The sequence below is a fragment of the Onychostoma macrolepis genome, chromosome 24 (assembly GCF_012432095.1).
Source record: "Onychostoma macrolepis isolate SWU-2019 chromosome 24, ASM1243209v1, whole genome shotgun sequence".
Lineage (NCBI taxonomy): Eukaryota > Metazoa > Chordata > Actinopteri > Cypriniformes > Cyprinidae > Onychostoma > Onychostoma macrolepis.
Window position 1 is genome coordinate 12612689 of NC_081178.1, and position 25960 is coordinate 12638648.

A 25960-nucleotide genomic window follows, 5' to 3' on the forward strand; every position below is an offset into this window, starting at 1 on the left:
AGTCTTTAAGTATCCTTAATAAAGTAGTAGAAATACAACTGTGCAAGACGCTCAACAAAGCTGAGTTGTGACATATTTGCCAAAGAAGTCCATTCATTCATCCATTTATATATATTATATATTAAGTACGGCAAAGCTAAATAAATTAATAAACAATCTATTGCTATAGTTATATAGTTATAGTTATAGTTATATATATAGTTATATATAGTATTTTAAATAATAATATAAAATACGATATTTATTTATTTATTTATAAGTATTATTAATGTATTTTATTGCCCAATTGCTTGATTTATTCATTTAATTATTATAAATTATTATATATATATTATTGTAATAATGAACTGCAAAGCAGAAATTCAGAAAACAACAATGTAAAACCTTATAATAGCACTTGTACCATATTGCTCACTAGATTTTGAGGTAAGTTTCGACCTGACCTGATATAATCCCAGCCCGAGCTGCATTGTAAGAAACAGTTTTAAACAGGATACAGCTGAGAGAGGCACTACTGTTAACATTTAACATCCGCTCCCTATGTACTGCACAGCATAAAACACCAGTATCCTTGTAGTTTTCTTTCATTGCTTGAATTCTCACTACAATGCTGTCACTCCACACCGGACACCAGTCAGACCTCAAGATAAATAGCTGGCATACACTCTGTACACACACACGCGCACACACTCTTTTTGTTTCCGTCTGACTCGATCTTGGTTTCTTTTTCTCACACTTTCACCTCTCATTTTTTTGTTCATACACAAAATGCCAGAAGCAACTTTCCCAACTTAACCAAACGTCGTTATAGTAACACAACAACAACCGTCCAAAAAAAACAACCTAGCAACTCACTGGGAGTCTTGACAGGTTAAAACACATGCATAATGAAGACGCACGTGAAGTGCATAAACTTGCAGATTACTTCTTATTTCAGCCTCTTGCTGCATTCATAATGGAGATGACGTCACAATGTCAACAGTATCGGTGTAAACAGTATTCAGACTGTTCATTATCTTCAGCGGTGGAATGCACTGTGTCGTCTCAGGGGAGACAGTGCAGTTAATGCTTCAACCAAACAGTGAATTTCATAGCGGTGCTGATTTCAGAACAGTAGGGGAGACCGGAGGCAGTTTTTTTTTTTTTCAATGACAAACAAGTTAGAGCAGAAGTTGTGCTACAAATCATTATCCGGCACTCAGGTGGTACATTTTCCATCATGCTGTATTTGTATCTGTCAGTAAAATATTGTAATGCTTGCTACTTTAATATGACATTGATATGACAAAAAAACTTTGCAAGAACTCTTTCAGTTTTACCAAGCATTTTTCATTTTATTCTGCTCTTGCAATGTGAAAAAGAGCACTGAATAAATGTACAGTAGGCAGATGATTATTTTGGGAATCTCTCGTTTCTCTCCTCACTATCATCTTTCTTTTGATCTGTTTTTGTTGGGATGATCTAAAAGTTTTTAAAATCATCTTTAAAAAAAACCTTTTACCATTTCACCATGTTGACTGTTCCTACAAGTCCTAAAGGAAATGCAGTAGACCAGGTATTATGGAAACATTTTGAATAATATGTAAATGTTTGTTTGTTTGTTTGTTTTTCAGCAAATTACATTTTTGGAATGCGACCGCTGAATTTTGTCACTTATATTCTCAGTAAATTTCTCTCTCTGCCTACCTCTGTCTTTGATTCACTTTTTAACAAAAGTTATTTTAAGAAGTATAAAATATGTTTTTGATGTCAAAGTGTTTCTATTATTTTAATTTATTAACAGATTTTCAAATAATTATAATGTAGGTTGCATCTAAACTTTTGCTTTAAAAATATTATTCCTGACTGCTAAAATATTTATTTATTGCCATAATAAAAAAATAAAAAAATTAAAAAAACTAATCAGCAAAAGCAAGCAATAAACCAGTTGTTTCTTTCATATGTGCTTGTTTTGGACATAAAGTGGTTTAATATGATTGGCTTACATTTGGTTGCGTATATTCGGTATAATGCATTATAAAAGTAGCATTATAAAAGCATTATACATTGTAAAAGCATCATGCATTATACAACATGAATATAATGTATTACAATGTACATAATGAATAATTATAATGCATTATACCCTTAAATAACTCTTTATAATGCATTATACATATAGGCTTTAAGTAAAGTCTTTCCCTTTAGGAAAGTCTTTCCCTTCCCAAGTCTTTCAGTATCTCTGCCTCAGGTATAAACTCACTGCAAAAAATATTTGATAATTGCTTGGTTTATAAAAATATAAGGTTTCACCGTGACCACCCAATCAAGAGAAGAAGCCTCATCCTGTTATTATGTACATGCCACACATGCTTTTAGGTCTCGAGAACTGCAGTTGTTGGACTGGATAAACTCAACTGTGTGAAGCACTGATGACAGACAGACAGGAAGAAAGCAATGCGAGTGTACTTCAGATACATAAAAGAGTATCTCAGGACACAGGAACGTACTATTTGAAATATATATTTAGTGGTGGTTTATGAATGCAAACTAAGTGCAGATTTCAGACATGCATTTGAAGTTAGTAGACCAAGACTTAATGTGACAATACGTTTAATGTATGGCTGGTTTGTGGTATTTGCTAAATGATGCAAGAACATATATATATGACCCTGGACAACAAAACCAGTCATAAGGGTCAATTTTTTGAAACTGAGATTTATACATCATCTGAAAGCTAAATGAATAAGCTTTCCGTTGATTTATGGTTTGGATAGGACAATATTTGGCCGAAATACAACTATTTAAAAATCTGGAATCTGAAGGTGCAGAAAAATCTAAATATTGAGAAAATCGCCTTTAAAGTTGCCTAAATGAAGTTCTTAGCAATGCATATTACTAATCAAAAATTAAGTTTTGATTACGTTGGAAATTTACAAAATATCTTCATGGAACATGATCTTTACTTAATATCCTAATGATTTTTGGCATAAAATAAAAATCATTAAATCATTAAAAAGAAAAATTATTTTGACCAATACAATGTTGTTGGCTATTGCTACAAATACACCTGTGATACTTATGACTGGTTTTGTGGTCAAGGGTCACATATAGCCCGACGTCCCGGGGCTATTGTGTTTTCCAGTTGGGCTACCAAAATGTATCACTGCCTGCCCGACGGGCTCCTTAAATACAGATCTCCCGCGGGTCCTTAAAAACTCTGAAAGTGAGTTGTATCAAAATTAAGGCCATAAAAAGTTTTAAATGCGTTAAATGGTGTAAGAAATGTCCTAATTATAATTTCAAGAGGTCTTACAGTTGGGAACGGAAAGACATGAGTCGCGATACGGCAGGATTAAACTTCAAAAGGCAATGATGTCATTGAATAAATAATGAGCGCTGCACGTTTCAAGTCAAAACGCGGCGCGGATGTCTTTGTGAATGTATCTGAAGGTAACCGACTGTCCTCAGAAACGTGTCATTGGCATTTTAATGTCATTTTACCTATAATTCCTGATAAAGCAGCGTTTATAAGCGCAGAGCTGCTTTGTGTACAGCGTTTCCGGGGAAACCGCAGTATTTCAGCGCTCCTAAAGCGCCACCTCGTGGCAGAGAATGAATTTGCATTTCCAATAGCCTTTCTTGCTGTTTATGGTCAGATCAATGCAAATATCAACTCATGTTTTTACGCAGCAAACACATAAGAGTTGTAAATGAGAAAGAAGTTGATGTGCCTTCTAAAAATCTAAACAATTAAGACAGTAATATTTATACGTTTTAAATTAACATAATTTATATGCTTGATTGATCCCTTTTCATAAAAACGGTCTATAGCCTGAAACGCTGTTGTATAAGAATTTTGTTTTTGTGAAAACCTGTATCTGAACTGTAAATCATGTAATTTTATGGCTCAAAACTGTATGTTACCATAGACATTGTCCAACCCCGCTCATTCTGTGTTCATTTTACTTGTGCGGCTCTTAAAATGGGTCATAAATTGCCTTAAATATATTTTAAAAAATTCTGCAGATACCCTGTAAATAGTGAAATAAAATTCCTTCCTTCATATTTGTTGATATTTGTGTATTGAAAATATTTTTGATTGACATTTAAACTCCTATCTGATTTTCTATATTTAAAAAATAATAATAATAATAATAAAATAAAATAGTAATTTTTTTAATTCGGGCTAGTTAAATTAATTTTCGGGCTACCAAAATCTGAAGAGTACCTGCCCGAAGGGCTACCAGGGATTTAGAAATTTTGCGAGCCCTGTGTGTGTGTATATATACGTATATATTTTTATTAAATAATATAATAATATTATATAATTGTAAAATGAATTAGTTCATATTGTCACTTTGGTTTTGTTTGATACAAGTGTATTTGCATAATTCTTACTAAAATAATTATTGCAATTTAAAAAAAAAAATGAGTGAAATAATATATAATATACAGTATTTAAAAAAAAAATTATTTTAGATTTTCGTTTTGGTAGTACAAAATGAATACAAATGTACTTTGTATTTTTAATACAAATGTTTATTGCATTATTTCTAATAAAAAATACAATATAATATTTTAAATGAATTCGTTCTTTATGTTACGGTTTTAGTGGTTTAATACAAAGAATATAAGTACTGAAGAAAAAAAAAACTTTAAACAGCCAAGAAAAACTATCACATATTCACAACACGTCTAGAATTCTTACAGTAGTACTTGCAGTTTGTTATAAAGTTACCAACCACTTGGCAAGGAAGTTTCTTTCTGCATTGTATATACTTGCCAATGTCTATTTTTTTATGGATATACTACACATGTCCTGTGATGTTTCTGAATGCTATTTTCTTGTTACTTATAGTTTGCACAGAAGAACAGATTATCAGAAGTCATTTGGGTATTTGATTCGTTTCATTTTGTTGTTTTCTTCTCTCAGGATTTACGGGTGAAGCTGGAGCATGAGCGAGAGAAACGGTGAGTCGGAACGTTCTGATTATTTCTGCAGCTCTCTGTCCTGTCCCTGATCTCATTCCTCTCGTCGTATCCCAGTTCTCGTTACGCCATTTCTAAGATCTCTCGGCACGGGGAAGAACGGAAAATATGCCAAGCTGCCCACAAGAACCGGAACGTTCCTTTTTAAAGTATTTTGACATTTAGACGCGGCGTTTCTCACACACTCTGGTACAGTTTGGCAGATGGAGACTGCAGAGGAAAGAGGAGGTTAAGCCAAGTGTTTGAGCTCAATGGCACACCCAATATTAATTTTCAATGTCCTGTAGGTCATCCATACTCCCACACACAGAACATGTCATTTTTCCCATCTCAAGTCTGCCAAATGCCAACACATGAGTCTTTGCAAAGTATATCCATATGTGTTTTAGCAAACTTGTACTCATAAAAAGCCGGTATTTTCCCTCATATCAAGCCAGTGTTTCTGCACAGGAATAATGTATGACATTGACGAAGCTCTGTTTACAGGAAGAAAGTGAATTCACGTTATTGTCAGTCAGTAACCACGAAGCCCTGATGCATCACACTTTGCTTTTAAAGATTCCCAAAGGTCCGCCGTCTGTGTGAAATGCCTCGGTGGGTTATGTCACAGGAAGTTGGCACAGCATTTGAGGTGACAGGCAGCTGGGTGTGCTGCTTTCGCAGCTCTAATTGGCTGCTGTGGCACAAAATCTTTGTGTTTAACTCTCTTCTGTTCTACTTCGGCTTTAAGCAGAGATGTATGAGGAAGAGGTGATGGACCACTAGTGGATAAATCAATGGAAGTAATTGGGTGGCTATAGAAATTGACATCCCACCTTCAATCAGAATAGCCATTCTCCTTCATGTCACGTCGTTTTGCTCTAGAAAAAAATCAATTTCAAGGACTCCCAAATATAAAAAATATAAAGGCAGTTAGTTACATATTTCATGTCTGCAGACCCATTCATTCATTATAAAAACATATTCAAAAATGAATGTTTTGACTTTTGTTTGTCCATCTATTATAAAAACATTTTCAGTTCATTTCAAATTTGTTTTTATAGCATTTTTTACAATAAATATCATTGCAGACTCGCAAGAAGAGCTAAATGCTTGTAAATACAATCTGGTTGCTGGTTTTATTTTGTTACGGTTAAAATGTTTATTTTTCTCTCAAGTTTTCCGTAAACCCCCAGCATCCCCTCATGGCCCCCTTGCCTTGCCTTAAATGGACTTTGTTTTTTAAGGAAGCTTAACATCTTGGCATTTCCTTAACTGGCCAGGATTCTGTATATATCCCTTCTTTCCTGCACAGTTTTTCTTCACTAAGAGCAAAAATTAAAATGAGGGACAAATTAGTATTAAAATCTGCCTTTATATTATTGTTTGAGTAAACAATGATATCAGTGAATCTTAATAAACCAGCCTGGCCAGATGGTGGGACTTCCATCCACTCTCATGAATATGCATAACAGTTGTTGTTTTTTTCCCACTGTGCAAATTGCATTGTGCGCTGGCTTATATACATGCAGCTTTAAAAAGGTGTTTAATAAGAAAGCCTGCTACTATTCAAAAGTAATTTTTTTTTAAATTAATACTTTAATTTAAGAAGGATTCATTCAATTGCCCGAAAGTCAAAAGTCAAAATCAGTTTCCAGAAAAATATTAAGCAGCACAATTGTTTTCAACATCAATGATATTAAGAAATGTTTCTTTTGCAGCAAATCAGCATATTATAATGATTTCTGAAAGATCATGTGACTTTGAAGACTGGAGTAATGGCTAGTGAAAATTCAGCTTTGTATCACAGGAATAAATTACTTTTTAAAATATATTAAGATTAAAAACCAGCTACTTTAAGGGTCAATACTATACCGAACAAGTAGTGTATGAACAGCAAAGTCTATTCAGTCTATTTCCACAACAACATAGTAATATATTACTGTGTTTTTTTGCTAGTGCCATTAAAGTTGTTTTCATTGCGTTACATCAGAAAGTCGTAAAATGTAACTGGCATTAAACTTGTATGCGTATAACTCCATATCTCACAGCACACATTATAAATCAATGCACTTGCGCCCATAGTAATAAAAAACTCATCAGAACAGGCATTAGTTAACAGACCAGCCTAGTTGGACACACTCAAAACCGTCTTCCTCTGGCAGCGACTGCAACACCGAGACAGGAAGGAGGAGAGCACCGCATGCCATGCCAAACGCGGAGAGATGTGGCCAAAACAAGGCGCTTATCTGTGCACGCCGAGGAAGGAAAATCATCTCGTACTCTACATCCTCCATTTCTCCAGTCTTCCGCTATGATTTTCTTCCATCACTATCTCACTGATCAGCCAATGTAAACAAAGCCATCGCTCAAAACCCAACAAACGGCTTCATCAGAAGATCTGACAGCTAAACAACATACAGCTGATCTCAGATCAGCATAAAAGCTTGATTTCACCCATGACAGATGTCCCTAGTTGTTGCTATTTCCCATAAACGTCTTTAGATGAGGACCAATCAGCTGTCATTAAGTTGGAGATACAAAAACCACTAATTGCTAAAGTCAAAATTCGTTTGTTAAAGATAAAAGTTCCTCAGAAGTAGTAGATACTGTATGAAGTGTTGTGTATGTTTATTTGTTTTGAAAAAAAAAAAAAAAATTTCACCATGCAAGAACACAATAAATTGATCAAAATGACAGTATGGCAGTACATGACAGTAAAGACTTTTACTGTGTTACAGAAGATTTCTAATTCAAAAGCAGTTCTTTTGAACTTTCTATTCATCAATCCAGAAAAAAAAATTAAACTTTTCAACATTGTTGAATAATGAAAGAATAATAAATGCTTCTTGAGCAGCAAATCAGCGTATTAGAATGATTTCTGAAGGATCATTTGTATTCATTTGTAAACTAAAACCACTAATGGCTAAATTCACACATTGTTTATTAAAGTTAAAGATGTTTTGTTTTAAGAAATTAAGGTAATTCCTTAATTTGTTAACTTACATTACATGTTCCATTTGTTAACTTACATTACTTACATAATTTAATGAAACATACTTCTAAAACATTTATTAATCTTAATTATAACTATATTTACTAATACATTATTAAAATCAAAAGTTTTATGTTACTGTTATTTACTAACAATGAACAGTAGCATTTTTATTAACTAAAATGAACAAAGATGAATAAATACTGTAACGCATGTAAAGCTCATTGTCCGTTAGTGTTAGTTAATGCATTAACTTATGGGACCTTATTGTGAAGTGTTACCAAAATTAATATTTTTACACAGCAAAGATGCATTAAATTGATCAAAAGTCACAGTAATGCTGTAAAAAAATTTATATATCAAATAAATGCTGTTCTTTCTATTCTTGTGAACTTTGATACAAAAAAGTCACATGATAATGCTTCTTCAAAAGTAATAGATATGAATTGCTGTGTCTGGCAAAATTTGGCTGGCGGTGGGCTAAACTTTGGAGGAGGAGGGGAAAACATGCTTCCTGCTACTTCCAGCTCTGCTCCACTTTTTTTTCCTCTTTCCTCTCAGGAAGCGCTCCATCTGCCTTTGTGTGCTTTGTGATGTGGGCCCCGGTGTTGAAACAGTGGTCCGCTCCGCTTGATTAGGCCAAACACACACTCCTGCACATTGAAACTCATCATGCTTGCCTTGCATTATCATCAAGCATGCAGACAAATCAATTTACACTCTCAGTTCCTTTTTCTCTCGCCCCACACGTTGACACACACTCTAAACATAGTCACGCTCGTTAAATAAGCAGAGACACCGTTTATGGTCTGTCCCATGCATGAATACACCATAAATGGCTGTAGAAGTACTGACTCGCACACATCAGCAGTGACGCCTTTCCGTATGCTGATTAATGATTCTGCACCGTCAGATCGCTTTCCACCCATGTTCAACTGACCTGTTCTTCATCACCTCTGTTGCTATGGCAACGGTCCCAAATGTCAGGATGTGCCCCATGATTGGAAGGGTGCCATCATGCACGTCCACAGTACCATGTTTACACACCGCTTACGTATGTACAGTGTAACTAAAAGAAAGGAATGTCCGTTGTGCTTTAAATATGCAGGTGCCTTAAAGTTGTTTTGGTTTGACCAGACTTTTTCTTTTCTTGCTTTAGAATCATTCCATTCCAAAGGCCGCTCAAGTTCAAGGATCTGCTTCAGAAGGTGACAGAGGCCTTCGGTCAGCAAATGGACCTATACTACACTGATAAAGAGGTGGTGTATTGATCCTAGTAGCTTATTATATTTTTTTTCGTAGTGATAGGTCAATATATCTGAGCCAGAACAATTAATCAGCCCATATTTGGTCATTTTGGTATTTGGTATTTGGTATTATTATCAGCCAATGATTGTGCCTGTTGGGTTTGTTAACTAAAATGGTAGTTTGTTTCACTTCCCAAATTCACTGATGATAAAAAGTTGTAATTGTTTACATGCTGTCATTAAAACAAAAATATGGTGTATTATTTATTTTTATTTTTTTTTCATATTACACTACTGTTCAAAAGTTTGGGGTCACTAAGATTTTTCTATTTATTAGTTTATAAATCATTTTTATTGAGTATTAATACTTTTAATACTGTTAATACTAAATACTTTTTTCAGCGTCAGTAAGTGTCATTAAGAACATTTATTATGATGTAACAAAATATTTCTATTTCAAATAAATGTTGTCATCAAAGAATCCAGAAAAACTATTAATGCTTTCACAAAAATATTAAGCAGCACAACAGTTTTCAACATTTACAATGAGAAATATTTCTTGAGCACCAACTCAGCATTTTAGAATGATTTCTAAAAAATCAAGTGACTCTGAAAACTGAAACTAAAGGACATTTTAAAAAAATTTTTTATAGAAAACAAATGTTTCAAATTGTAATAATACTTCACAATGTTACTATTTTTTACTATATTTTTATCAAATAAATGCAGACTTGGTGAGCAGAAGAGACTTTGAAACATTAATAAATCGTACCGACCCCAAACCTTTGAATGGTAATGTAATGAAAATGATTAAATTATGAAAGAGATTATAAAAGAATGCAAAATGTGTACAGGTTTCATACTTTTGCATGCCACTTTATATCAATTTTATACTTGCTCCCTGACTTTTATCTCAGTATATCAGCTTTTGACACTACATATCAATTACTCTTCAATTACTTGCTTTTAGCATTTATACTTTGCAGTAAGGATCTGTGCATTTCATTTATGTCTCGTTTTTAAACTCTGCATTTATTAATGACATGTGTGCTCTTAGATGTTGGTGGCTCTGAAGTGTCAGGAGGATTTGGACCGAGCAGTTCAGGGATTGAGCTCCAGCTCTGGAATGAACAACCTACTGAGAGTGATTTTGAAAACACCTCCCAACAACCAAGTGAGTCCAAGCCAAAACAAAGCAAAGCGACCCAAACTAAACCTAAACCAAAGCCAAAACCAAAACAACACCTAAACCCAAATGGAAACCCTAACCCGTACATGAACTAGTTCTCAGACTACGAGCTTACAACTACACATCCTTTACTCTTAAGACCTTTGTATTATTCAAGTAAAATAAACAACATGCATGCATTTTGTTAAATTAATTTTTTTTAAATTAATGATAATATTTATTATATATTTAGTTTATAAGTTATATTTTTTAGGCAAAACAAAAATACTCTGTATGAAAGAAAAACCTTAATTAAGGATATATTAATTTTTAATTGGAAAACGAATTATATATTTTTAATTATAGCAGAATTCGTTATATATGTCCACCTCTCCACAGTTCCTTCAGGTGAGCGGCCAAGACAAGCAGAGCGAGATGAGGTCATCCAGGTCCCTGGGAGATCTCAAAGCCTCGGTTCTCAAAGGCTCTGAACGAGTGCGCAAACACTCTACAGGTGCGTCACGCTGGCTCACACACACACACACCCCTAACACACACACAACACTCAAAACGGCAGTATATAATGGCTTTATCATATGCTTTGTTTGCACTTTCTCCATCTGGAGAATGGCATCAAAGAGCTCAGTGACGTCAGGGCTGTTAGAGAAAGCCTGGAAAAATCATTGAGGATGTTTTGGGTGGCAGAAGAGTGGATTAAAATCATCAGTTTAATACCAGTTCCCTGTGTGATTGCATTTACATAATATTTGGCTAAATTGGAATCAGTTCGCTAGAAATGCATGTACCAAATAAACGGTTTACTTGAATGCACATTCTGGAATATCAATTTGGGTGCTTGTTTACATGTCAGTCATGTAGAATCTTTTCCTCAGAGATGTCACATTTGTATTTTTGTGCCTCCTTATGGATTTAGGTACTGTTTTTGCAATCTAGACTGATACTGATACCGTTTTTAAATGTCTTTATATTTCAGTGTAGTAATGGAGTGTTAGTCTGCGTGTAAATGCAGTCGATGAAATGCACGTATATGCAAATTCATGCAGGAAACCAATGACAGAAGTCATATTTGACTGATGTAGCTTTTAGGATGCTGTAAGGACAATCAAGGGTATCTTGAGTTTGATTCAGGCTCTGTCAGGAGCTGCGTTTTGTAAAGTCTCATTTCATTGTCAGTCTCAGATCATAGAGAGCGTCAAAGACTAGTGGAACGAGTTTGCAGTGTTTGAAAAGGCATCTCTCAACTTTTTGCTCTGTCAGCAGTGGAGGAGTGTGAATTCACACCCATTTGTCATGTCTGTTTTAACATACAAACACACATTAATGACAATACGTGTTTGTTTGTCTTCAGTTTCATACGTAAGTGTTTTAAATCTGGCAGCATGGCATTTTTTTTCGTTAGGTAATATTAATTAGATGTAGGTCTGATCAGGTCATTAACAGTATTCGGCAGCCAATAAACAATGAGAAGTGAAGTTCATAACATGAATTTTATGCAAAACGACAGATTGTTGTCTCCAAATAGAGCCAAGTATTTTTCAGAGATAGACAGCTCAGTGACGCACTCTCTTTCTCACCCTTTCACGTTTTTTTTTGCGTTTGGCACCATCGCATTGTTTTCACACCTGAGAACGAGACGAGAGAGAGGAGATAGCTCGCTTCCTGCTTTATACTGAATGATGGAGATTGTAGGTTTTTGCTGGCTGAATGTCAAGGATGTATTTTTACAGATTTCAGTGTGTCAGAGCAGTCAGCATTTGTCATCATAATGGGGTGAAGGAGAAATACTTGTGCTCTGCCTACATACTAGCATGTTTTGCAGTTGGTTTGTATGATGTTATGCAGTTGGTTACTAAAAATAGCATTTAAAAAGTCTAGAAAAAAACTAGACGCTTTTTTAAATAGAAAAATGGTCATGGTTATGACATCACATTCTTCAGAACAATAACATAACCTCCCACATTTACTGTATCTAACATAGTTCACTTATGTATAGAAGTATTAAAGGTACAGTAACAAAAACAGCCTGTTTTATTCGTAGAGGCTGAGGAAAAAGGTCACTTTCTAAAATATTTTTTTCAGGATTGTTTGAAGAACAGAATTTAAAAGAACTTTTGAATTAGAAATCTTTTGTAACATTATAAATGAATTTACTGTCTTTTTTAAAAATTTTTTTAGCAATTTTAATATCAATAAATATATTTAGTATCATTAATTTCTTTTACAAAATATGTCTCAAGAGTCAGTAAGGTTTTTTCCCCCCAAAGAAATGGATACTCAATTTCCCAACAGTGTCAGTAAAGAGTTTTACATTATCACAAAAAAAATAAAATCTATTTCAAGTAAATGCTATTCTTTTTAATTTTCTATTCATCAAAGAATCTTAAAAAATGTATAAATGTTTCCACAAAAATATTTAAGCAGTGCAGCTGTTTTATTAATAATAATGATAATAATAATAATAAGAAATGTTTCTTTAGAACCAAATTTAGCATATTAGGATGATTTCTGACGTATTATATCTGTTTTACATTTTTAAACAGATTCAAATAGAAAACATTTATTTTAAATTATAAAAATATTCAACAGTATCCTATTTTTACTGTATTTCTAATCAAATGACTGCAGCTTTGGTGAGCATAAGAAACTAAAAAAATCATACCAACTCCAAACTGAATAGTATTTGTATACACACAAACTGTATATATTTTTTATATGCAAGTATTCATATGTTTCAATATATAGGTGTATTTTGAAAACATTTTAAATAATACATTTGAGTGCATTTATTAGTATTAGTTTTAGTGTGCATTATTGGCATCACAAATATTTCACAGTGTTAAACAAAAATTCTGTTACACGTAAAGGAAAATGTAAATGGATATAATAATTATAAAATAATAGGAAGAGCAACGGCAATAGTCCCGTCACGCTTTTTCCCCATCCTTTCTTGTCACATTTTCTTTTAATTGTTATTGCCTTTCTTTTTCGTTAAACTCCTCTCTCTGTATTCATCCTCCATTTGCGCTGTCAAGTCCTCCTTTACTTCATTTCTCTCCATCAGCTCTGTTTTGTCTCTTTCTCTCACATTCTGCTCACATGTACCTGTCACTCACACCACGCTTCCATCCCAGTCATTATTCACTTCAGTCTGCTCGACTTATTTTTGTTTCTGGCATCCTGCACTCTGTTATTAGTTGCTGTGGAAGTATTACTATTGCAGACTTTTTTTTTTTTTTTTTGCATCAGACTGTATGATGTGTCATGCTAACCTCACTCTGTCTGTCTGCAGGATCTCTGAACACGGGCCGCACCTCACCCCCTCCGGGCAGCGTACCAGAAGAACAACAGCAGATCGCTCGGCAGGGGTCTTACACCAGCATCCACAGTGAAGGAGAGTTCATCCCAGAAACGCTCGACTCCAATGTAAGCGTTGGTTTGGAGCTGTAGATAACAGCTGTGATTAAAGTTACATCAAGACTGTGCTTTCACACATACCACATCTTTTTAAATAGACACTTTTAACACTTTAAGCAATGATTAACACTTATAGACAGCTTTTAACCCTGGGTTATGAGTGTTGCATCAGAAATAAAAACTCTGTCATTAATTAATCACCCTCATGTAGTTCCAAACCTGTAAGACGTTCGTTCTTGGTGTAATGCAATGTGCTTACATGGTTTAAGGTTAAAAAAATTCATTATTTTCCACGTACTGTACATTAGTGCTGGGCGGTATGACCAAAAATTTATATCACGGTATTTTTCAAAATTATACCGGTTACATGGTATATGATGGTATTTTTTTCATGCATGACTGGGTTTTAACCACATTTTGTACTGATTGAGAGAGGAAATACTGCAGTAGATTGACTTAGAATGACCTATTTTACTGTTATGATGAGTGAATATTGTAGAAACATTCCACACTAAATAGTGATTAAACACGACCCATTAATACATGTCAATCAGGAGTCACTCTCATTTATTATTGCGACATCGTCTGATAAAATCAACATGCATCTACACTAAAGAGCGGCTATGCGGTGGTGTTGGCTATATTATTTTTTTGTCTCATGCAGCGCACTGTCTGTGTAACAAACTAAAAAACAACAAACAAAAAGTGCATAATATCAATAAAAGAACTATGCTCACATTTATAATTCCAAACAGTCAGTAAGCGACGGGTGCTTGGAAACGCTGTTTTGTACTCATTTACTGACGAGTCTGCTGCGGTATGGCCAGCTGAATGCGCTGCTTCTCTGCCACTCACTGCACAGAACAGATGCAGAGAGAAGCGACACTGCACCGGGAAAATCAGACCTCGCACTCGCGGGGCAGCACTGGAGACATCTTCCAACTGAACCATAGCTAAGGTTTATCCAAAAAAGTCGCTAGGTTTGACAGTATGTATATTCTATGGAAAAAAGCCAGTAAAAGGGTCTGAAAGTTGCTAAATATAGTGCTAAAGTCGCGTTCGTGTGTGAGACACGGGAGCTGTTGTCAGGGGGCGGTGGATATTTATGGTGGTCAGTGTGGATATTGTGCATGAGTTCTTCTGTCTCATCACATTCTACTGGTTCTACAGCTTCAGTTTCAGAACGCATAGTAACACATAAAGCTGTGTCCTCCTCACCACAGTGCAAGAGTGAAAAGAATCCCCTCTTAAACAGTGTTGTGTTCCGAACGTTGTTTAAACGACATACACCGGCATTGTGGTATTTAAAAAATTAATATCATAACAAAAATAAACACCGGTATTCGGTATGAACCGTTATACCACCTAGCACCTACCGCCTAATATTGTTGCTCCTCTCTGCCCCATCTTTGTGAAATTATACATTTTTACAAAGCATATCTTTCTAAAAAGCACAGCTTGCTCTAATTGGTCAGCTATCCAGTGCGTTGTGATTGGCCGAATACCTCAAGCGTGTGATGGAAATGTTAATAATAATTTTATTTATTTAAGCCCCTTACCATATTTGGAAACACACAGCCTTCTCCATGACATGGCGGTGGTGGCTGCAGTACTACATTGAGAATAAAAGTTGCGCCGCCTTTCGTTGCGTATACATTTGGGCGGTGTTATGCAAATCGTCCAACACAGTGACGTAGATATGTGGGGGCATGTTTGAATGAGGCGTTTTAGGAAGGCATTGTTGAGTCTTAACTTTTAGAAAGAATATCTCTTTGGGTTTGAGACTTTAATCTTTGATTTACAGATCTTGTCTATGCACAAACCGCTTGTAAAACTCCAAAGAGAAAGGAAAACATGAAATTGTGTCATATGACCTCTTTAAGATATTTTTTGATGAAATCTGAGAGCTTTCTGAACCTCCAAAGAGAGCAATGCAACTGAAATGTTCCCAGACCCAGAAAATATAGTAAGGACATCGGTAAAATAGTCTATGTCACATCAGTGGTTCAGCTGTAATTTTACAAAGCTTCGAGAATACTTTTTGTGCACAAAGAAAACAAAAATAGCGACTTTATTCAACAATTTTTCTCCTCCAAGTGACCATCTTCCGCCATTATTGAGAGTACCACGACGCATCAGTTGACCGGATAGTTTAGATACAGCAACTTTAGAGCCAATCAATATTACCTCAGTTTACCAGTTAAATTTAAAGTAATTTGCCTCTAGCCAAAGCTTGAGTTCCTTGATTCTAGCTGTTACTGTAGGTGGAGGAAACACTGAAGTGGAAGGTGTGCTAAAGTAAATCTGAATGTCATCAGCATAACAGTGGAAGTTAAACACATACTGTTTGATTAATTTCCAATTGGAAACATATAAATAGTGAGAAGAAGAGGGCCCAAGACAGAACCTTGAGGTACGCCAGAACTGATGGATTTGGTGGATGATTTGTGTTTCTGGTATATAACAAATTGATTATTGTAATTATAATATAATAATTTAATTTAATAATCGCTTACAAAGTGTGAAAAGTCCAACGAAAAGAAACAATAATGACTTTTTATGGTCATGCTCTTTTGCCCTGTAATTTTATTTGTATAAAGTGTACAAAATGTTACTGTTCTGTGTAACTGTGCTCTTTATAACAGTCTGGGGAAAAGGAAGCTTGAACATATTATGGGCATTGGTTCATGGAAAATCTTACGTCAGTCTTGTTGAGGGCTAAGGTTCAGATGCACAAACCAGAATGAAAAATGTAATGTAATGAAATGATGTCATTTATTTTTTGTCTGTAGATTATGGAACCGTTCGGGAGTGCGAATGGGTCACTATCCAGCAGCTGTCAGTCACTGGACCAAGCACTGGACAGGTGGGCCAAACACCTCTATATTATGAACTTGTATGTGTATTAGGGATGTACAAGACTGTATTTTTAAAAAGACCAGCCTACTAATTGGGGTTTAAGAAATCCTGGTATTTATACATTTGGCAGATGCTTTTATCCAAAGTGACTTACAAATATGAGGCACATCACAAGCAATTTATCATACAAGAGCCAGCAATACTTCCAGTACTACAGTGGCACGTTTCAAAAACAGTTAGAGGGTGCACCGCAGATTGAAACAGAAGTAATTTTTATTAACTTGAAACAACTTAAAAACAATGCACAAACTGTCAAAATTTTGACATCTGTCTGTGAACGTACAGCTATAGTGATGGCAGGTTTTTTTTATTTTGAGTTTAGATTTTATTTTTTTATTTATTTTAAGTTTATTTTGTTGAACTGTATGTTTATTTCCTTTTGTATTCTTTTCTTTTCCTATTTTCTCTTTTTTCAAAGTTTTTGAATAAATAACAATAAATAATAACTATTAATAAAATTATTGTTATTTGAAATAAAGCTGAAATAAAATAAAAGATGAATATTAAACAAAAAACCTAAATTAAAAAAAAAAAAAAAAATGTTGCCTTGGCAAATAAGTGAAATATAATAAGCTGAAATATTAAAATGACTAAAACAGATTTTTTTTTTTTGGAAAAAAACCCTCCATAGAAATTGAAAATTAAAATTAAAACGAAAAACATGAAAATAAAAGTTAATTCAAAATATGAATAAACAGTACAATAGTATATAAATTATAGAAGTTTGTGTGTAAACTGATAACATTTAAATGTTGGTTTTAAATTTCTAGTGTTTTCTGGTGCCATTATTGAAATAATGTTATGAAATTGTGTAAAAAAAAAAGCTTTCAATACTAAACAAAAAGTAATTATTGGGCTTTTTTAAATTTCAGTTTAGTTTATTGGAGTCATATTTTATTTATTTTATTGTTGGTTTTTTCAAATATCATATATCTATCTATCTATCTATCTATATATATATATATAGATATATAGATTTTTTTTTTTACGTTTTCTGTATTTATCCACAAAAATAGTCTCACTGATCAACTAGCTGTTGGGCATTGTTTTAAAAACAGCAGAAATACAGTCACATAACTAAAATGTTGTTAAGTATCGTCACTACTTGTAGTTAGATGAAATCAAACTAAAAATGCCTTATTTATAGTTGTCTCCGCATTTAAATGGAAGAATGTTTTTGAATGATGGAAGAATGTTTTTTTAATGTTCCAACAATTACTCACTTCACCTTTAATGAGTATATTATAATAATTACGGGTAGGGATATCTGATAAACGTACTAGCTGCCCAGAAAGGAAATGGAATCAGGTCGTCACAGAGGCCAACCAGGAAGCCCTTGATGTCACCAAGGCGACAGCTTGCTTATCAGGACGCCTGGATTCCAGTGCTATCGCTTGCCGCCTCTGCTCTGCTCAGAGAGAGAGAACGAATGAGAGTGAAAGAGAGGAAAATGGAGAGAGAGAGTGGGTTGATCTCACCAATCTATTCTGCTCTCTGTTTCCTGTGTGCTGTTGTTATAAAAAGAGTCGGTCAATAATGCAATGTGAAACAAAAAAACACAGGGGAAAGAAAGAGTGAGAATGAAAGACAGGAAAGTGAGAAAGCGAGAGAGAGAGAGAGAGAGAGAGAGAGAGAGAGAGAGGAAAGAGAAAGGAAAGCCATGCTACCTGCACGAGCCTTATCTGGCTTTTAGCTCTCAGAACAATGGCAGGAAACAAGTGCATGGAAATTTTTCCCCTCATACGGGTGTGTGTGTGCCCATTATCCGGGGTCTCGCCGATCCCCCCGCTCCGTACAGACGTCATCATCCGACAGGGATAACGGGGTCGGGGCAATAACAATCACTTTATGTCTCTCTGCACATTAACTCATGACTTTTTTGTTATTGCCATTTGCGTGTAAGAGTTCAAAAAGCACCTTTAAGGTGAGCCGAAACTGGGCTTTTTGCATCTTAATGTCAACATTAAAATCGAAAGCGTTCCTAATGACTCTCTGTGAATGTTATTCCTGCAATATTTCTTAAAAAAATATACCAAGTCTTGCTTGTCATTTCAGTCTTGTTGATTATCCCGTTTTACACTGAAATGTGTATTATTCAAATAAACAAGGTTGTGATTTACTGATTTATGTTGACTTTAAGCACACATCTTGATTGGGCGTCTTGATTGGCAGAGGCAAGATCAGTGTCATTTTTTACATCATCCTTGTGTGCAAGAGCTCACATTGATTTAAACAAAAAATAACCTTTGCTGTCTAACTACCCACAGCTGAGCGAGTGATGGCAGATTAGATTTAGTCATTTGTTTGCCTGGAAAATATGATTAATCTGTTTCTGACTTTGTTTTCTGCGTAACTGAGGCATCACTGAGAATTTGAGAACACAAAAATATGCTTTTTATGAAAACAAAATGTAATGCTATGCAAATGCAGTGCCATGAAATGCCATTATAAAAAAAGTCAGAATTTGAGAGAGCGAAATTATAGATTCATTCTGAAACTTTTAGCGTTTATTATATACTGCTGTTCAAAAGTTTGGGGTCAGTAATGTTTTCTAAAACAAGTCTTCTTAAGCTCGTCAAGACTGCATTTATTTGATTAAAATGCAATAAAATATTGTTAAAATAGTAATGTTGTTAAACATTGTTTTGCAATGTAAATAACAGTTTTCTATTTTAATGTTTTGAAATACTCTCCAGTGTAACATGATCCTTCAGAAATCATTATAATATACTGATTTGCTGCTCAAGAAACAATTCAGATTAATATCAATGTAGAAAACAGTTGTGCTTTTTGTGGAAACTGTGATATATTTTTTCAGGCTTCTTTGATGAATACAAAGTTCAAAAGAACAGCATTTATTTGAAATAGAAATGTTTTGTAATATTATATTAATGTCTTTACTGTCACTTTTGATCATTTGAATGCAACCTTGCTGAATAGAAGTATTAATTTACTTAATACATAACTTAATATTAATTTAATTAATTGTTCCCTCCTGGTGGAATGACATGCCCAACTCAATCTGAGTCTTTAGCCATCTTCAAGAAACGGCTAAAACACATCACTTCCATCCTTATTTGACCCTCTAACTCTAGCACTCTCTGTTCTAATTCTATTTTATTTTATTCTATTCTATTCTTTTGTTTTCTTTTTAAAAACAAAAAAACACTTTACCCTTTAAGACTTGCGCTTTATTTGTTTTCTAACTGCTTTTCTTTAAAAAAAAAAGCCTCTAACACTAGCTTTCTCTTTTCTTTTTCTATTCTATCTGTTTACTTTTTATTCATTATATAATTAAAAAAAAACTTGCCATGTGTACTGCGTTAAGCTAACTGAGACTTGTCATAGCACTTGCATTATTCTTGCTCTCTTGTTGATTTTGATAAAAGCATCTGCTAAATGACTAAATGTAAATGTACATTTAAAAAAAAAATAAAAATAAAATAAAATCTTACTGACACCAAACTTTTGAACGATAGAGTGTAATGTTTTTCTTTTTTTTTTCAAAGCCAAAGCCATGGAGCATGACATGAAATGCTGTTGCTTATATATGTTCTTGGGTCTGAAATATTTTCACATACTAAAAATCTAGTGTGAACTCCACATAAAAGCAAAACTGCATATAAGATGGTGAAAAGATGGTGGCCTGCATGTCCACATACTTTTTGGAGTCACTACATTTGACTGACACATAACGCTTTCGTTGCGCTATTCAAAAGTTTACAAAACCCAGATGAATGGTCAGACGTTGGTAATGTCGGGTCAGATATCAGGTAAAGAAAATGGCAGCTTAACGACAGGTGGCAGGCGGTCACATTGGCACGACGGGGACTGTGCAGTGTAGGAATGTAGGCCAGGCAGACGGTGCAGCCCAACCTCACCACTGCACACAGGGGAGTAACAAGCAAAAATAACCCATCATCTCTCCTCCTTCTCTCCTTGTGTTTCCACAGCCCACCATTCTCCCAGAACAACCGGGACAACAATTACCTGAACCTCAACTATGAATACAAAGGTGAGGTTGACATGAGCAAGTGAATATGGGTTTCTGTCAGAGCTGTGGGCTTGTTTTAATGGTCTCTGCTCCGTTATACAGCTGGTTCACCCGTGACAGGGGCAAAGGTGCTTCCTTTGAGCTGTTGACTGTGGTCACTCTGTGTTGCTAATGGGGTGTCACGTCAAAACAAGACTGTACATTTGCAGTCCTGTCGAATGTGGCTGTGATTGTACCTCTGTTCCCAAACATAGTGAGCTGGTTTGATGTTTACTGCCTAGATGGGCAGCTGTCTTCTAAGGGAGCATCCTAACAGAAATGGAGCCTTATTAGTGTACAGGACCTTGTTTTTGAAGCGCATGGGAGATTTGAATCAAAATTGATTTCTGTCATTGATTTCCATGTGAAATGTATTATAAATATTGAATTTTAGTGTATTTTAAGTTGGTTTATTTTTATTAATATTTTCTGTTCAATTAAAGATATTTATAATATTTAACTATAGTTTATACTTATGATTATAGCATTTTAATTCAATTGTATTATTTTATTATTTTTTCTTAATTAAATAGAATATACTTATATTTTTTTTAATTATAAAACATTTTACTTCATCCCATTTTTTTGTAGATTTTTTTTGTCTTCCCTGCAAAGGATTACACTTTTTGGAATATAATTTTGTTAAATATAAGTTTGCTTTTAAAGACTATCTTAAAGTTCTAGTAACTGTATCTTATTATTTTTAATATTAATACTATATATCTCATTGGCAATTTTTTAGCTGAAATAATTAAAATAATTAAATATATATATATATATATATATATATATATATATATATACATACATACATACATGCACACTACTGGTCAAAAGTTTGGAATAATATTACTTTTATCTTTCTAAAAAATTTTTTTTTTTTTTGCATTTATGCTGCATTTATTTGATCAAAAATACTGTGAAAATAGTAATGTTGTGAAATATTATTACAATTTCAAATATTTGTTTTCATTACATTTTTTTCATTACATATCTTGGTTTAATGATATTTAGATATTTATACTAAATATAAATATTTATACTTAGACAAATATATTGATTAAGAAATAGATTTTTTTTTTTTTTTTCAGTCTGCGTAGGCAGTTCACTAGATTTTTGGAACAGAGTTATAGACCTGTATCGATGGAGAGAGAATGAGATTTTCTCTCTCCTTTTTTTCACTCATTCCTTTTCCTATGCTGTGCTGAGAGATTGAAAGTTACTGGAGTGGTTAAACAAGGAGATTTTCTCTCATGTCCTTCCCTGGTTAGTATTCTCTGTCACTCTCGCTCTCTCCAGCTCTCACGCTCATGCCCAGCTCTCCCTCTGTTGTTTTTCCTCTTGAGCGGCGATCAAATAGAGCAGGCCTGCCTGATAATGAGATAGTAATCTTCCCCAACAGAGGGAGGCCAGTCACACACACATGCACAAAAACACTTTTCACTGGAACTTTCCCTTTTACGCACAAACCGTTTATATCCCAGTCTGTTAAAGAATAAAAAGAGCTCTATGATATTGACAACGTGTGTGTCTTTCCATTGAAGGCCAAGCATACTCATACATGCATTCAGATCCCCAACACTGAGGATTTCTCCATAGAGAGCAGGCCGTTTTTTTCCCCCCTCTGGTCTTGTGAGTAGATTTTTCCTCTCTGCGCTCTGCTTCTAAACAGAGCAAATCACTGGGTCTCCCTGGGAGACGGGCTGCAAACAGCACATGGGGAGGCAGTCGACTCGCTCAACAGCTGCTTTCAATTGCATTCGGCATCAGAACGCAGCACTTGTGTTTTAAGCAAGCAGCCCTCCGAGCTAGTCAGGGTCGCCTGCTTGTGTTCACGCATAGCCGCTTACTCTGTCCTGCTCATTCTTTCCTGTCCTGTTCTTTGTGTCCCTCACTTTCTTTCTTACATTCTGATCTTTTTTTCAGTCTCTTTATTTAGAGGACAAATGGGTGAATCACAATGCCTGCATTATATTATTTGAGGAACATTGCTTTTTTTGTGACATCATTTTCATGACAGTTAATAACTTTTTTGTGTCAATTCTTTTTTTACGGTTTAAAATATTAAAAGAAAGAATGTATTATTATTATTACTTGTAATGAATTTACTCAAAACAAACCCTCTAACATGACACCATATCACAGTTATATTTAATTCATGTCTCAAAATAATTTAGCAAAATAATTTTTCATGACAATTAAACACATTTTTTGCCAGATTCCATGTAATTTTATTTGGATAAAAACGACTGTAATACATAAATGCCATACATAATGTAATACATAAATCATCCTGTCTGGGCAGGTTTTTTTATATTAGTGTTAAAGAAATTATGTGCTTATTAAATTAGTACTTATTATTTATTATTATTATTTATATATATATATTATATATATATAACATTGTAATATGCTATGAATTGCTTTTTTATATATCTATGTGTGTGTGTTAGTAATCTATTATAATGCAAAAAATCTCTTTCTTATTACTGAAATTATATATTGGAGTGAAATCTATAAAATATACCTGGGAAATGTCCTTTTTTTTTTTTTGTGAGATTTATCCAAATGTATTATTTTATGTATTTAATTAAGATTTTGCATTACAGTAATGCAAATAAGATTTTTTTTATAGACTACTAAGAATTTCTTATAAATACATTGGACATTTTCGTAGTTTTTGTGAATCATTTTCACATAAGCTGGACATGTCCTCCAGTCTCATAGCCGTCTGCTCTGTAGTGCAGTAGACAGCTCAGCTGTTTATAATGGGAGTGTTCTAGTTTTGTCTCTTTGAATGAATGAAGTGCCCTGGCCTGTGGTAAAGAGCTCCTCACTACAGCAGGCCCTGCTTATCTGATTTTATGTGGTTTTCCTTCACAGTTTATTCAGCGACTGCATACATTGTCATGTATCGTAATATCAAATACTCTTATCAGTTTCATTATCAGTATTTGCTGTTTTCTGTGAATGAAGAAAAAATGCTTGTTTATAAACCATTGCTCATGTCAAGCATGCATCTAACCGGTCTGTATGTAACTGCTCCACCTGCAGGGCGTCACGGGAAACACGGGACCTTCCCACGCCAGTTCCACATGTCCAGTCGCAGTAAAGACTACGGTGACGGTAAGCTGTCCTTTACCAGAACAATGTGTATGTAACTGTGCTATTTATAACTAAACAAAACAGCAACTGTGTGTATGTCATTAATTATTTATGAACTTTATTATTCAAGTTTTTTTAATATGAGACTTAACTGAGAGCTTCAAGTTGAATAAATACGTTCATGATGCTGAAAAGAGTTATAATCTATAAATAGTATAATTTATAATTTATGATGTAATTATTTATTGTTATTAGTAATTATAATTTGGTATATTTTTTTCACAAAGTAACGATGCAAGTTTGCATGAAAACTGGTGTTAAGAGCAAAAACTTCAGTCTGGTATTTGGAGCCTCTCCTCAATTCTCAGAGCGCCTAATTAGTAAATTAATTCTTTGGTTAACATTTAGTGGATGCTTTCTTATCCAAAGCAAGTCACAATTTGCTAATTGCATACACAGTCCCTCTGGATTGTGTTAGTGTGGAGGGCATTGTTCAGTGGCACAGAACAGGACTGTGTTCTTGCTGATTCTCCTACTTGGAATCAAACATGCGTTTGCAGCCTACATCCATAAATTGTTAGTCTGCCACAAGCAAAATAAAAAACCCATTTTCATCTAGAAGGCTTGTTTATGCTGATTTGATGCTGTTACATAGGTGCTGATATTTTCAACAGGGATATTACAAATTCCTTACATTATGTGCAGTGCTGGAGGCAGATAAAGATGTGCATATGGCCAACATGATTTGAGTTTCCCCAGAACTTGAGAAATGTATTAAAGACCTAGTGTGTCTGTGTGAGTGTGTTTTATTTGTGTTTCCCCTGATGTGGCACACTGACTGTTGCAAAACACTGTACTGAGAGGAGCTTCCTGCCTTGTGGAAAGGTTGATGGAGGAAGTGAGAGACAAAGGAAAAGAAGAGCGTGAGAGAGAGAATTAGGGAATGGGAGAAAGAGGAATATAAAGATGTTTGGACATGTTGATTGCATGTGCCTTAAAACATGAAGAGATTATTCGGAACATATGAATTCTGCAAAGATTTAGTTAGTTTATAGGGAATGTTATTTATGCATTTGGTAGATGCTTTTACCAAAGCAGATTTGAGTGTTTTTAAGGTAACAATGTATCATGTGTGTTTCCTGGGAGTCAAACTTATGATCTAGATGTTGTTAGTGCCATTCTATAGAAATTTAAAAAAATAAACTTGAAAATTAAATGTGGACACATGAATATTAAAAGTGAGAAACCTGGAAATATCAAACAAATTTAAAATTGTGATTTCAAAAATTATTAAAATATGAACACAATTATATATATTAACTTGGATATAACTTTTTAATACAGCTTTTATAAACTCAATATACAGTAATAGAAAAAAACGGTAAAGTCTCCAAAAAGATCATGGAAGTTTATTGGGCAAAATTTTAAAAGTGTATTTGTATTTTGTATCATGTGTGCCTAAAATATGTGTTTGTATCCAGGTCGAAGGACCTTCCCTCGAAGCTTTATGCCTCAAGAGAACCTGTTTCAGCTGGTCCCGTCCAGCCGTACACGCAGCTATAATGGAGAAAGCACCTTGCTGTACAGCGGAGATCTTCGCTCCATCAGTTGGACTGAGAAAAACAGCCAACACAACACTCCTAAATGTAAGAACACATATGTGCATACACACAAGGACACTTATGCAGACGATTAGAAAAGAAAATGACATAAAGCATATTTACACACTTGCCTAGGTTGTAGCGTAACCATGAACATTTTCTCTGCTGCACTGCTTTCTATGTACCATCTGCTGCAGCTTAATCTGTAGCACCACAGCAAAAGAAATCATATTTAACCTGAGTTGTCAATGTGAGTTTGATGTGTATATTGAATGTAGCCTGATAAAAAAAAAACTGTAACACAAAATAATGACAAAAAACGTCTTTCTATTGAATTGTTCTTGCAGGCTGCATGCAAAAAGATAATATTATCAGTTAAATCCAATCACAAAAGAAATCATATTTAACCTGAGTTGTCAATGTGAGTTTGATGTGTATATTGAATGTAGCATGATAAAAAAAAAGACTGTAACAAAATAATTACAAAAAACTTGCAGTTGCATGCAA

General features: G+C 34.3%; 1 protein-coding gene across 3 annotated transcripts in view; it reads left to right on the forward strand.

Moving 5' to 3' along the window:
- Window positions 1-25960, forward strand: part of map3k22 (mitogen-activated protein kinase kinase kinase 22) — a 60101-nt gene that overhangs the window by 23446 nt on the left and 10695 nt on the right. Inside the window, exons 5-14 of one of the 3 annotated variants that reach the window (XM_058764772.1) lie at window positions 4916-4953; window positions 8859-8999; window positions 9105-9204; window positions 10250-10366; window positions 10760-10874; window positions 13671-13804; window positions 16588-16661; window positions 20668-20729; window positions 23802-23873; window positions 25334-25498. In XM_058764772.1, coding sequence (XP_058620755.1) covers window positions 9178-9204; window positions 10250-10366; window positions 10760-10874; window positions 13671-13804; window positions 16588-16661; window positions 20668-20729; window positions 23802-23873; window positions 25334-25498 — 766 coding nt within the window. In that variant the 5' untranslated portion in view covers window positions 4916-4953; window positions 8859-8999; window positions 9105-9177. Of the gene's footprint in view, window positions 1-4915; window positions 9000-9104; window positions 9205-10249; window positions 10367-10759; window positions 10875-13670; window positions 13805-16587; window positions 16662-20667; window positions 20730-23801; window positions 23874-25333; window positions 25499-25960 lie in introns of all 3 variants that reach the window. The other 2 variants (XM_058764770.1, XM_058764771.1) reach the window with 2 other exon arrangements.